At 39.9% G+C, this 14,034-nt stretch overlaps 2 protein-coding genes across 4 annotated transcripts; one reads left to right on the top strand and one right to left on the bottom strand.

Annotated features, from left to right (window-relative positions):
• Position 1: 1 nt before the first annotated feature.
• mmab (metabolism of cobalamin associated B) lies at positions 2–1,766 on the bottom strand. The gene is made up of 9 exons (XM_042420575.1): positions 1,603–1,766; positions 1,284–1,342; positions 1,081–1,174; positions 931–988; positions 770–842; positions 585–682; positions 431–495; positions 258–317; positions 2–175 (listed from the first exon to the last, which is right to left on the bottom strand). Exons 1-9 carry the CDS (start codon positions 1,704–1,706, stop codon positions 91–93), a joined length of 696 nt encoding a protein of 231 aa, XP_042276509.1. The 5' UTR covers positions 1,707–1,766; the 3' UTR covers positions 2–90.
• Positions 1,767–1,913: 147 nt separating this feature from the next.
• Positions 1,914–12,062, top strand: mvk (mevalonate kinase). 3 transcript variants are annotated; one of them, XM_042420571.1, is made up of 11 exons: positions 1,914–1,986; positions 2,240–2,319; positions 3,152–3,299; positions 3,680–3,824; positions 6,168–6,323; positions 7,865–7,968; positions 8,120–8,165; positions 8,352–8,442; positions 8,876–8,995; positions 9,203–9,356; positions 10,519–12,062. In XM_042420571.1, the coding sequence occupies exons 2-11, from the start codon at positions 2,242–2,244 to the stop codon at positions 10,668–10,670; spliced, it is 1,194 nt and encodes a 397-aa protein (XP_042276505.1). In that variant the 5' UTR covers positions 1,914–1,986; positions 2,240–2,241; the 3' UTR covers positions 10,671–12,062. The 3 variants fall into 3 exon arrangements, with proteins under 3 accessions (XP_042276505.1, XP_042276504.1, XP_042276506.1); XM_042420572.1 differs by having other exon boundaries at positions 1,941–2,028; XM_042420570.1 differs by having other exon boundaries at positions 1,928–2,319.
• Positions 12,063–14,034: the final 1,972 nt, after the last annotated feature.

Genomic DNA, 14,034 nt, shown 5'->3' with positions numbered 1-14,034 from the left:
CTGGACCTCATTCATATTTATTAATATATTTACAATGTATGTGAAATTATATACATGATCATACATCTTGTTCCTCATGTGAGGATCTGATCATTCTGGTCTTTTGTAGATCTTTTCCTCGTTGTTTTCTTTCAAGGCTGCATATCTGGCCAGAGTGAAGAGGTAGTCGCTTAATCTGTGTGAAAATGTTAGGACATCAATCAGGTGTGTGGTAGAGAAAACATGCTCTCATATTAATTTGATAGCACTAGACTGACCTGTTCAAAAACTTGGCAACATCTGGATCCGCCTCCCCTGAGCGCACAATTGGAGCAACGCTGTAATAAGAACAAAGAGCTGTCAGATTCAGCTGTGTCGGTAAATCAAGACAAATAGGCACAAACGGGTCATTAAAGACAATGTCACAATCAGGAAACACGTTGAGACTGACCTGCGCTCTGCTCTCCGACAGACTGCACGAGCTACATGCAAGGCTGCACTGCTCTTTCCTCCAGACTGTGACACATGATGCATAAATGTTTAGTACGTCACAAAAACTGGACTTTTAAGAACTCAGTGTCTTACAAATGCGTAAATGGACTTACAGGTAAAATGAAGTTGGTCAGTGGAGGAAGTTCCTCTGTGAATGTATCAATCCAGCTTTCCAGGTCTGCAATTGGCTGAGCAGTAAATTTTGTTTTCTCTTACATAAAGAGAACAGAAACAAATTCATGAATCCGCACACAAAACAACATTTTACTGCATTAAACCATAAAACATCTGTACATACTTATATGACTTTCTCTTGCAGATGATAGAGGGGTGGCAATGTTGGAGCCCACGTCTTGCAAAATGCACTGTATCTGGAATGAAAACATCAAAATACTCTCAGAAATCTTGACTCTAACCCAATGGAAAATAAGGATAATAAATGCTACATATAAATCAAACCTTGTCCAGCTGATGTGCAAATGTGTGACCTTTATCAAGGCAAAATTCTCTGGCCAAGCTGCAACATACAATTAAACATGGTCAGTTAAAGTGAGGCAGACGACAGAAGTTTTAAAATGGACTGTGACTTCTGACTAGTAGAAGTTTTACCCTATAGCTGATGACAGCTCATCGGTATTTCCTAAAGCTTCAAAAATATGATCTTCCTTTGGCCTCCTTTCTCCTGTAAATGTGCTTGAGAAACCTGTTAGGAGAAACAATGAGAATCAAATCAACCTTTGTAAGAACCTTTTACAGTGACTGAACTGTGGTAACTCTACTGTACTAGCAATAACTTCAGTTGAAAAAACAACCTTTGTCCCCTGTTTTGGTGTATATTTTGGGTATCCTGCTGTCTTCTTCAGTGGCATAACTGTCAGTAAAAAAGAAAAAACAGGAGACAGGATGCATAGATAACACAAGATGTATGTGTATAAATACTTCTAAATGTTTTTTGACATAATTGTCCAGCAGATAACAACAATTAACAAATGGACATCGAGTAATAACTTGGAAAATACATTGTTTACGTTACAAACAGCTACTGAGCTAGTTATGTCACATAGCCAGCTACATGAATGATATAAGGAGGGACACATATTTTGACACGGAACAGACAAGCACTACCACTACCTTCTCTTTGAAAATAATGTTATCCCTGTCCGATGCTCGCTTATGAGCCTGGCTGTCCTCACAACACAGCGGACGTGGGTAGGTTTGATAATGAACGAAGCCATGTTTGCTTTACCGGCTAACTGCTAAAGCCGAACGACAGTTAAGGCCTTTTTGTCCCTCTACGGTGTCCTTACTTTAAGGGGCGTCTCGTTTTTAATCGCACGATTGGTCAACTCACCGGGTGTTGGGACAGCGCGGGACGGTGATTGGACAGAAGAATATATGTGCAGCTAGCTGCGTCGCTGATTGGATACTGGAAGCTAAACATTATTCTCGTCCCTCCCCCTGCGTGTCAGCTGTGTTTTTAGCGTAGTTTCAACCCTCATCAAGCCGCATTGGAAAGTATGTGTTCAGAGCTTCAGCCCATTCAGTGACCATGAAAAGGTTTTGTTAAAGTCCAAATATTCGTCGAGCCTTCATGAAAAGCGCTGAGTTGTGGAGTAGAGTTGTCGACTGCTGGTTCAAAGGATTAACATTAGCTAACGTGGCTAAGCTAGCTAATAATAACACTGTGTCAGCGACAAGTTGAACTCGACCAGGCTAATTGTGCATCTCACAGTGTTGACACAGTGTTGTACTCTGGAAACTGTTACAGATATGCAAGTCAAGGACTGCATCGTGTCTGCTCCGGGGAAGGCGATCCTGCACGGCGAGCATGCTGTTGTTCACGGAAAGGTAAAGTGGGAAGAGTGAGAGTACAGCTAACAGATATGATAGTGCATGTGTGTGAGATTAGGATGAAGCTTGGTACGCCAGTCAGAGCAAGAAGCATTCAATACCCAACCAAAACTTTGCAGGTTTAGCCAGTTTTCTACAATTCACTCAAATGTTTTAAGTTTCCAGAATCTAGAATTATGCAAATGTTTTTCATTTTAGAAGTTTAACTGTTGGACACAAGATGTCTCCTACTTCATTGTAATGTCAGTTCTCAGAGTTTGAGCACTGTAGGCTTCAAGTTTCCACATCACATACTTGCTTAAGTTGAATATTGGACCAGAAGTGGCTTTGAAACTAGTTGTGATGTCACAAATCATGCTCTTAGGTCCACCCCTTAAAATCAGATTCTCAGTGAGCACAGAGAAACTTTCCACTTTCAGCAGATGAATGTGAAAACATCCTTCTGGTGTCAAAGTCTGCATATACATCATTCTGCACAGGAAGCTCAAAAATCCAATTGAACAAGAAGAAAAACATATTTTTGAGTGGAGGGGGACTTTTAACAGTTTTGTTTAACAGACTGTAATAGCATACATTTTTAATGCAATGTTTACATCACCCAGAGACAGTAACAGAAAACCATTTGTTTCAGTACCTGTCAGTTGACTTTCAGACTGTACTGTAGATGAAAGGGAAAGTACTGACTGCCTGCTTCAATAATCACAAAACCATGATATCCTTGGAAAAAAACATGCTTAGAAATAGACATGATTTGCAGACACTGAGCTAAAACTTGAAAAAGTGTGATCCTTGTATGACCCTTATACTTGTTGTTGTTGGTCCATCACAGGTGGCACTGGCTGTGAGTTTGAACCTGAGAACATATTTACGACTGAAGGCTACCAATAGTGGTAAAGTTTGCATCAACCTCCCAAATATTGACACATTCCTCTGCTGGGACCTGTCTGAACTGAAGAGGCTTATTCCATATTCCTACGGTAAGGAATGATGCAGAGCTAGAGATCATTAGAGATTGCATTTACTGTATTTTTACTGTTGTGTCATGCATCCAGTAATCCAGCACATACAGAGAGATTTCAGCATTGGACATTTTTCCAAAGTCAAAAAAACAGCTCCATTTGTTTTAATGAACAAATACCAAAACTGTCATATGAGCATATTGCTCTCAGTGTCATTGGAAGAGAAGATATGGAAAAATTCTGGATCAGATTAGTTACTACAGCTTGAAAATAACACATATATCTGTGGACATTATTATGGTATCAATACCCTGTCATTTATGTATCTTTTGCAAACATCACTGTCTTATTATTACACTGATTTGATCATTACTGTGTCTTGTCGCTCATTTTAATAGGTAAGAGGGAAGAGGTGAAACTTCTGGATACTGAACTTGTGAGGAGACTACGAGACTTTGTTGGTGTAACAAATGGAAACTTGGATACTTGCAACATGGCCACCTTATCTTTCCTCTACATCTACCTCTCCCTGTTTGGACCAGGGTGAGATATTACGATTCTTTCTCTCAGCATGTGTTCATTTTATTATTGCAGCTAGTTTAGCACAGATGAAAAATGGAAAAAAAAAACACATTTTTGATTCAAATTAAATACCTTAAACCAGACCCACAAAATATCACTAAATATTTAAAGAGCAGCGGCAGCAGTTTAGAACTCCAGATGTAAACACATCAATGTGCTCCATCTACAGGCAAGGGAAGTATTAGCTTCTGCTAATGTGATGTTTTTGTATTTCTTAACTGGCGATAATGAGAAATGGATTTATAAAATCCAAAAAAACTTACATTTGGTGGTGGTTTCTACAGACAGAAGCTGAACAGTCTTTTTGTTTGAGTATTTAATGCACACCAGACTATAGTGTAATACAGTGATATTCAACTTCTCTTAGATTTTTTTATTGTAGATAACTGATGATACAAATGTAAACCTCAAAAATAAAAACTCAGCAGACAATAAAAAACGTGGCTGTAACTCTCATTGCCTGCAGGTGGTGCAATTGTTAAAATTGCAGCAGCATTACTGTCTTTACCTGTGGAAGGTGAGATCAACATGTCAACATCTGCAGATTTAAAATGTTGCTTGGTAATGTGTTTAACTCTTTTGACAATGACTGCACTCCTCTACCTTGTAGGTGATCTGCAGCATGAATTATTGAGCTTGTGTGCGAGCTACGAACCAATTCCAATTTAGATTAAAGAAGCTGATATGTGTTATCAGATTGACCAGACAGTTTGTCTCTCAGTTGGGTTGTTAAAAAGCACACTTTGTTCATTTTCATTTGCCTTTTACATTTTTTAGCCTTTATTTATTCAGGGAACTTTCACTGAGAGGAAGCCTCTCTTTTGCAGAAACGCTCTGTTCCTCCTTACACAGTTACACACAATCACGCCTGGAAGCTGCCCAGTACAACCACCATCTGGAGCAGTTAGGGTGAAGGCCCTTGCTCAAGGGCACCTTGGATTTATCCTGCTGGTCCAGGGATTGAACCGACAACCTTCCCGTCACAAGCTTGCTTCTCTAACGTTTATGCACTACTGCCACATTCTTTGCACTGTGACCACTACACATGTCTACACTGATATATCTTTAACAGAGTGAATTAACAGGAGCGCTGCTGGTGTCCCTCAAACCACCAGTGCTCAAGGAAAGGAATAAGATTCAAGAAGAGCAGAAGAATTATGACCAAAAAAATGGCTAGAGTCATTAAAAAGCACACCAACGCATCGGTGTGTTTTTTAATGACTCTAGCCCATTGAAATAAAGGCCTTTCATTTTTCAAACCTTCAAACCAAATGACTGTATTGTTTGTCTCTTGTGGCAGCTGAATGGTGTAAATGACACCAGTAGAAAACAACAACGGTCAGTAGTAGTAGTAGTAGTAGTACCTGTCACTATCTGTTGTCCTGGAGGCTTATCACACCTGTGCTGTCATGCAGTCACATTCTCATTCAGCTTTTTTTTTTTATGTCTTTATCTTTAAAAACTGGCACAAGAGTAGCAGGAGCCTTTCAAGCTCTCTTGGAGATGCCCTGTTTGGAACAAAAATCACTTATTATTGATGTAAATGCGAACAGGCAGTTAGGGGCCATTTTCACTGCATCTGAAGAAAAAAAATCACTCTTCCTTGAGATGAAGACGGTAGAAAGAGGCAGACTGAAAGGCCGGATGTTAGTTTTAGCCACTCCGTCAGCTGTGAACAGGGAAGATGCTCAGGAACATTAGAGCCGCAGGTTGTCGGGAGGTTTAATCGGCGTTGACACGTTGCTGGCGTGTCTGAGAGAGGTGATGGGTTCTGACAGGATGGACACTAATGAGAGTCTGGCACTAGGCCACAGCGCAGCCTTTAAAAAGTCTGAATGTGTTTTTCCCTCGAGAAGAGCCGGACAATTGGTTTATAGTATTCTCCTGTCTGCCCAACAGCAGCTTCCCTGACAGACATTGACAGCAGAGTCCGAGTTCTGTTGTGTATACAGTAGTTTATGAAATACTATACATTACACACTGTAAATACTGTGAGTGCTGTACAAGATAATGTGATTTAAAAAAAGGGAATATTATTTATTATATACTTAATTTTATCAATATGTTTTTGTGAAAATTCACCATAAGTCATTGTAAATAAGGAATCACTATTTTTAATTCTAAATAGTAATGCTCATTGCTTGTGTAGTTTTTCTCATTTTTGGGATGCAGTTTCAAATTCTTATAACCTGTGCAGTATAACTTTCATATTGTCATTCTTAATTATTTGCAATAATCTTTTAATAACAATAATAAGTCACATACACAGTATTTGAGTGTATATATATATGTTTATTTTCTTAGGGAGCTGCCCAGCCTGACGGTGTCTGTGTGGTCGGAGCTGCCGACCGGAGCAGGACTGGGGTCGAGTGCTGCCTACTCTGTGTGTTTAGCTGCAGCTCTGCTCTGCGCTAGTGGAGCCATTCCTACACCTCTCAAAGAGTGGGATCACACTGCCAGGTAATGACATTATACCAAAGGAAAGTCTCTATCATCATGAGCTGTGTATGCAGTATGTGTAGACCACCACCGTGCATAGACAGAATTGTCTGGCTCGATGCTGTAAAAAGGGCTGTTGATAAAAAAACTAACAAGTGTATTAAATCACAGAGGTGATTTTACTTCACGTATTCTGTCTAATTAAAAAGACTTTGAATCACAACATTATAATTCTCAAGAATAAAAACTGATACATGGTTAGAGGTCAACACAATAACACAAACAACAGTACAGTACACTATAATGTAATTCAACACAGTAGACCTCAATACAGTGATTACTATCTTTAAGAAGCTTATGATGCTCTATTTTAGATGACTGTGTCAACTCTTTGATTTTATTACTATTTTCAAGAGTGTTATAGTCAAAAAGTGAGTATAAGGTTCATAAAGAAAAGTGGAAAAACCTAAAAACATTGTAAAATATTAAATTTTCATCATATTGTACTTTCCCATTTCAGTGCTTAAATGTCCATAAGTAACTTGAAATGATTTGAATTCTTTTGGAGCTCAGTTCAACTACAGTACATGGGACTCCCCCATCAGTGCTCTTTTACCAAGATCTGTATGAACCACAGAAACAGACACAAATAACAACTAGAAGAATGCACTCAGTAGAGTGCAGATCTCTGCCAGGGGATATGTTCATCTCGTATCATGCTTAACTTTAGTGGATCATAATATATCAGGTATGGAATTAATCTGCAGATGCCCTGGTTCAAGATGAGACCAAACTTTTCTATGGATGTCAGTTTTTGAGCCACGACAAAGGCCAAAATGTGGCCTGCAAAAGACTAGGTGAGCCTTGTTTTTAGCCTAGCCAATTGTCGGAAATGCCTTTTGCTATGTTGTAATGCATATTATAAAATGGCGAGGAAAACACAAAAGTCTAAGCTTTACGATAGGCTAATAAGGAATCCTATCAGTATTCATTTGAATTCACAACACAACCTGCTCTCAAGGTACCGAAATTTGGCACGGCACCGATTGATCACATGGCAACAAGGGCAGGATCGGTTGTTCCTAGCGGAAACAAGATTCCAAACTGCCGCAATTGTTGATCACAGGGGCCACAAGTTGTCCCTACCGGCCGGTTAAGAGGAGTGAGGAGTCAGCAGTCAAGGGTGGTATAAAACAGAGCAGTCAATGGTGTTACAAAATAGGTTTTTCAAAAATTGTTAAACACCGCAACCATGTGAGGTCCTTGAGCATACAGTCATAAATGTGCACAAAAAATATAAGCTGACGGGTCCAGTAGTATTTGAGATTAGCTGCGGACAGATATACACATGGACACACACATGCACACACAACCAAACGCATGACCCCATCCCGGCTTATGCCTGGTGGAGATACTAATAATTTATTGAACATACAACAGTATGACCCTCCCATATACAGTACCAGTGTTTGGTTAGGAACTCGAGAGAGTTAAGTAGATGGCAGGTCAAATAGGGTGTCAAGCCACAAAAGTTCCTCTTTTCATTTTTACATGATTTGCAGGTGGTGTCAGGAGGACTTGGAACGGATCAACAGCTGGGCTTTCCAAGGGGAGATGATCATCCATGGTAATCCTTCTGGAGTAGACAACGCTGTCGGCACATGGGGTGAGGCCTGAAATTATCCGGCATACGGCACACTACATATGGTGTTATACCTTCCTTTGTCTCTGTGGACACACACTGGAGTATTGAACCTCCACTGTTCATTATCATCTGATGATTATCTATTTAATGATTTTGATTTCCATGTATGTAGGTGGCATGCTGAGGTTCTTGGCTGGGAAGATAATACCACTCAGCAGGTACTGACACTGATTAAAAATGTTTTTATTTGATTTCATGTAAAAAGTGTACAGAGCGATTTAATAAAATCACGGCCTATATTTTTCTCACAGAAAACAATTATTGCCAGGTAAAATTATTGCATCAGCAGAGCACTTGAATAATAAAGCTGGTTGAACTCTTTGATCTGTCTGCTTTACTTCCAGGGTGCCGTTATTAAGAATCCTCCTCACTAACACCAAAGTACCACGTAGCACCAAGGTACTTGTTGCCAGGGTGAAGGACAAAATTAACAAGGTACTAAATGGTTTCTTCCTCCCCCGTGTGTTACTTGCCGACACTGTAATTAATATAATAGGCGGTGCTTTTGCATGGCAGATACTCCAGAGCCCAGCGTTGAGTGCCTTCATAAAATATTGAAATGAAACTCTTAGCCAGCACCCCTGTGTGCTGTTGCCTTGGTGACACCAGCAGGTGTGCAGATTTCTGCCTGAGACATAGATAGGCCTGTATGGTGTTGTGGCAGTGTTATGATCGGGCGAGAACAAAACCAAAGTCAAGCCTGCCATTTTATAATCCCTATTTGTATACAGCTTATCCGTCACAGAATGGTTAGGACTTTTATAAAAACACACACACACACACACACATTTGTTAGACATGTTTTGCACATAAACTGCTGTGATGTTGGAGATGCTGATTTCCCTGTTTTTGTTTACCCCTCCTGTAGTTTCCCTCCATCATGACCCCTGTCCTTGACTCGGTTGACGCCATTTCCTGCACTTGTGAGAAAGTCCTTTCAGAGATGACTTGTGAACCCATCACAGGAGAGCACTACAATATATTAGAGGTAAAAAATATTAATAGATTTCGTAGAGCACCTTGCGCTATAATGCTGAGACAACACGGTGGTAAAAAGTTGCTGTCATACTTAAAAATCTAAACACCATTTTCATTTTTTAATCTAAGATTTAAAAAAAAGCAAAGAGCATCCACATGACTTATTCCCCGCTGGAAGCAACAGGTATTAACTGCAGCTGTGTCATATCACTTACAGGAGCTCATTGACATCAACCAGCACCATCTGAATGTGATGGGTGTGGGACACCCTGCCCTGGACACACTGTGCCAGGTCACACTGGCCAGAGGGCTCCACAGCAAGCTAACAGGTGCAGGGGGAGGAGGCTGCGGCATCACTCTTCTGAGACCAGGTACTATAGGCCTCTTTATGTTTTCCAACCTCCACCCATAATTATTAGACACTTTATCCTAGTCTGTGTGTGTCATAGCAGTGTGCATTTGAAATGTCTACATAAAGGGTAAAGTCAAAGGTTTGTGTCTGTTTTTCAAAGAAAAATAGCTATCGATACATTTCCCTAAGTTTAAAAGATGCATATAATTGAATTGAATCTCATTTTGATGAGGCTAAACTTCATCCTCCCATGAATTAGTCTTATAATGAATTCAATTTGATGAGAAAAGTTTGATGAGCCAAGATGTCAGGACTCCCGCTGACAATAAATGTTGTGTTTTCCTCAAACGCTCCCTCACTCTTCCTCTGTGAAATGACAGTTTGAGTGGCAGGAAATGATGAGAAGGCTGCACAAGAAGGGTCCTTTTTGGTATGCGGTTACTACTGTGCAATTGGTTATAAGGAAAGTTTTTTTTATCATCCTTCTTTGACAAAACAAACAAGCAAAGAACCTGCAAGTTCAGGCTTTGTTTATGCCTGCAGCCTGTAGCATGAATTTTTAACACATTTAAAATCCTTTAAATATATTTCCAAATGCTCTTTGTTTGTTTTGTTAGCAAACGTTTCCATTTGTGTGAATTACAGCTATTTTCAGATAGATGCTCTAGTATCTGTCTTCTCTAATCTTCTCTCTCAGAAAGTCTTTAAGCTCTTTGAGTTATGGATGCAAGCATGAAGTTATTTTATCATTGCACTTAAATGCTGCTCTTGTTTCTGAAGCTTGAAATTTTCATTGGAAGTGTGGTTAGCATTAGTGTTGCTGTGCAGCTGTGCTGAGCCCTTGCCTCTTGAGTTTCGGGCCATTTCCTCTGCAACAAACAGCAGGGTAGTGCCAAACATTTTGTAGGATCACACTGAGTACAGAACACTTATTTATGTACATCTATTATTGATTTAAGAGATTATATTTTTGTGTAGCTACAGTATAATGTTGCCTTTTTGCTGCACTGACTTTACAAAACCTTTCCATACATTCTCCTGCCTCGTCCCTGAAACATTAGTCATATCCACTTAATTTCAGTTTTAACATTCAGCACCAGTTGCCCCACTAAATTGTAATGCAGTTTTCCTTTTGATGTATAACTCCAGCTCACCCTGACGTGACTTGCTTGTTTTTGTAGAAACAGACTCCTTTGTTGTCCAGAGTACAGTGCAGGACTTGAAAGACCGAGGCTTTGACTGCTGGGAAACGAGTATTGGTGGACCAGGAGTCCAGCAGCACTCTCCTCTCTCTGTTAAGGAGGATATTCTGGAGATTTTAAACCATTACTGAGACCCACCTGTGTATGAACAAGAGGACATATTTGCCGTTGGGTTTTTTTTTTTTTGTCATGATCCTCAAGACCTGAGGTACGCTCAACTGCTGCAGTGGATCAAGGGACATTTTCACTCTGAGCAGAACTGGACAGAACTTCCTGAATTATAGATTCTGACTGAAGTTTTGAAACTAACAAGTCAGCCGTGTCTCTAATAAATTACTGATATCTTTTAACCACAGGGACTGACATTATTTTTACTTTTGGGTGAGGCCTCTCAAACATACAGTGTAAAACGGTGTAATTAATGAACTCTTTGTCCAGTAGATGGCATCAGAATTACACAAATGCTTTTCAATGGAAAGGGATTTATGGTGAGAGGCTCTGATAAATTGATTAATGTGTAAGTTAAGCGCTGGCAGAATTAATTTGTAATTAAATCCAAATGTTTAAGCAGCAAGGTCAGTCTAGCCTAGTGGAGTAGATGATCATCTGTCATTAATTACTCACTTTGGCATTGTAAAGGTTTGTAGAAAGAATAAAGGAGAACAGAGTAAGAAAGTAGTCAATATGTAGAATTTACAGAGGAAAATAATGGGGAAGTTATGAAATTATTTGTTTGGTTCATCAACAAAACACAATGACTTAATAGTCAGATATTTATTTTGCTCCACAGTTCAACAAAGATATTGAAAGTGACTGAAATAATAATCATAAAAATACTGTACGGACTATTCACATGCAATGTAAAGCTTCAGTCTTATGAATTATTATGAAGACAGATGTTTGCTGCTTTGAATCAACACCTCCCTGTATAATGCTGCAATGCTCTTTATTGTGCTTTACTTTTAATATAAATGCTGAAATATAAAAGACTTTTCTGTGATTTTCTGCAATCAATTCTATCTGTAATGGTTTGTTTAAATATTATTCTCATGTCAGAATGTGTTCATTGTTCATTATGTTCATTCAATATGTTCATTTCTTCTGTTAGAGAGTAACTGGCCGTGTTGTTTTGCTAATAGAGGATGGGGAAGGGGCACAGCAGGAGTGTGTAGCCTCTCTGGAGCCTCTGGATTAGCGCCACTATAATGTGAATCAACAACAACCAGCGTCCTTCTGTGAGTCACACATTTGTACTGACGTATATGCACACACACGCGCACACACACCAGCTTTCCCAAATTCTTCTCCACCTAATCTCTCATCCTCCTAAGCATTACAAAATATTCTGCAAATGCCGCAGATACAGAGGACTGATCTGTTTAGAATATCCCTGATTTGGGGAAAGGTCACTGTGGGATTCGCAAGTTTTGAATATCCATTTCATTTTCTATTTTTTAAATGTCATGAAGATTGAGTGGTACGAATGTGGCAGTGTACGTGAATAAACGACATTTGTCACCCTCCCTCCTTTTCCGCCTGGCGCCCCCTCTGTCCTCTTGAATTGTGTCATCTTTATGTCAGGGCAGCCCCCCGTCAGCGCGCCGCACAGTTGCCCCTAACCCCTGCTGGAATTTAATTACCACTGCGCTTTTCAATTGAAATGGCATTGACGAGGGGGAACAAGAGAGAGACAACAGAGCCTGTTTCATTTGAAGCCCCTCTCTTTCTTTTCTGTTTCATTCTCTCTCACTCCTTTTTACCCCTGCAAGGCACAGATGGTATTTTTTTTTATCAATGTCAGCGCCTGCTTCTTTCTGCTCTGATGAATAGAATCTAAGGAGGCCCTGAGATTATTTCAGATAACAGAGGGAGTGAGGAAAGGGGGTCAAGGATAGAGCGAGAATGTCAGAATTAGAGAGATGGTGAAAACAGAGAGCTGTCCCGGGAGTGTGAGGAGGGAGACGTACAAATCATTTAACATTTAACGTTTTGGGAGTTTTGTCTGGATGGATCAATGTGGCAGAATCAAGGATGTATAATTCATTTTGTCCAAGCAGGGGGAATGAAATGTTAAATGTGAATTTGCTGAGTGGTCATGCTCACTGTGGCACATTCCCTCTGGTCTCTCAGTCGACTGGTGAAAAGCTTGTCAGGAGCCATTAAGTTTGAATACAGAATTAGTCCTGACTGACAAGATATCATGTTGCTGATGGCCACTGGTTTTACTAAAAGGGTTTCAGTGTGTGTATGGCTTCCTACAGAGGGTATATACATTTACATATAAGGTAAAGGCCTCTGCATCACAACATGTTGTCAGCTTTCATTAAAAAATAAATCATGTGTTTATGATGTTATATATCACAGTGTCAGAGGGGGAAATAAAAATGGGCTCAGCAGGGCAGATTTGTGCGACTGTCTTCTCCCAGCATTCATGTAGACACACTGACAGAGGCAACATCAACATCATGAGCTCCTCTCAGTCATGATGGGCCGTATGATCCTCCCGGGGGTGTTTGCCCTTTCGGTAAATGGGGGGTGGCGGACGGTGTTAGTAGCAGGGGTCCGATTAAGACAGCAGGGTGCAAGGGCACTGTCAAAGAACTCAGAGGAATTAGTTTTAGTGGGGAATATATTGTTCTTTTAGCTCCTCATGATACATCCACTGTAATGGATAAGATGAGGATAAGGATAAGATTTTCTTTAAATACGCAGTTGGAATACAGATTTCAGCTTTTACCATCTTGGACTGATTTAACATCTTTACCCCAGGGGGTTCCCAAGCTTTTTGGCTCATGACCCCTCAGAACAAAAGCAATGTCTACTTGTGACCTCCTGTCACTGGTTGCATATATCTACCAGATGTGAAGAATGCATTTCTCCCTTTGTTTTATTTTTAGTAATTCTTAGAGGCCTGAAGAGGTAAAAATATCCAGTCATTCATAAATCCACAAGAAACAAGACTTGGAATCTATAGCCACACTGTGACCAAAGCAAGAGAAAAATGTGAACCTCATGATGGCGCTAGAGGAAAAGTCAGGGGACCACCCAGTACTAGGAGGATTCATCCACTGGAAGCTATAAATTTCAAAATTTTGTGGAAGACAAGTACATGTTAAAGTCCATGTGAAATCACATTTAATCATCCCTTTTGCTGTCCAAAATAATGTTAACATGTTTTTTAAAAAATGTGCTGTTAATTGTTTTGTTTTATTAGAATGAAGAAAAAAGGTCTTTGAAAAAATTTCAGCAATGATCCTTTTTGTCATTGACCTTAGCTTACAGAGCTGATACAGTAAACAAACTGCTGTAGCTACAAGTCATGGACAGACAGCGTGTTGAAAAACAGGGATTTTGAAGAGCAATGACCAAACCAGTATCTAACCTGACCGATGTGACATTTTCAGGTGTGTTTACATGCTGTTTAATGTGTTGCAGCTGAGCAGCTAGCTGTTAATTGGCTACTCAGCCTGCTAACTGACATTAGCCGGGGAATGT

Source organism: Thunnus maccoyii, chromosome 9 (assembly GCF_910596095.1).
Source record: "Thunnus maccoyii chromosome 9, fThuMac1.1, whole genome shotgun sequence".
Lineage (NCBI taxonomy): Eukaryota > Metazoa > Chordata > Actinopteri > Scombriformes > Scombridae > Thunnus > Thunnus maccoyii.
Note: the sequence above shows the minus strand (reverse complement) of the source record. Positions and strands in the feature narration are given on the sequence as shown.

Bases quoted from the DNA above. Each gene is read 5' to 3' on its own strand.
- mvk (XM_042420571.1), top strand. From the start codon at position 2,242: ATGCAAGTCAAGGACTGCATCGTGTCTGCTCCGGGGAAGGCGATCCTG. The intron at 2,320-3,151 runs GTAAAGTGGGAA...GGTCCATCACAG, and splicing joins ATGCTGTTGTTCACGGAAAG to GTGGCACTGGCTGTGAGTTT. The intron at 8,443-8,875 runs GTACTAAATGGT...CCCCTCCTGTAG, and splicing joins TGAAGGACAAAATTAACAAG to TTTCCCTCCATCATGACCCC.
- mmab (XM_042420575.1), bottom strand. From the start codon at position 1,706: ATGGCTTCGTTCATTATCAAACCTACCCACGTCCGCTGTGTTGTGAGG. The intron at 683-769 runs GTATGTACAGAT...TCTTTATGTAAG, and splicing joins TGCAAGAGAAAGTCATATAA to AGAAAACAAAATTTACTGCT. The intron at 496-584 runs GTAAGTCCATTT...CATGTGTCACAG, and splicing joins TGACCAACTTCATTTTACCT to TCTGGAGGAAAGAGCAGTGC.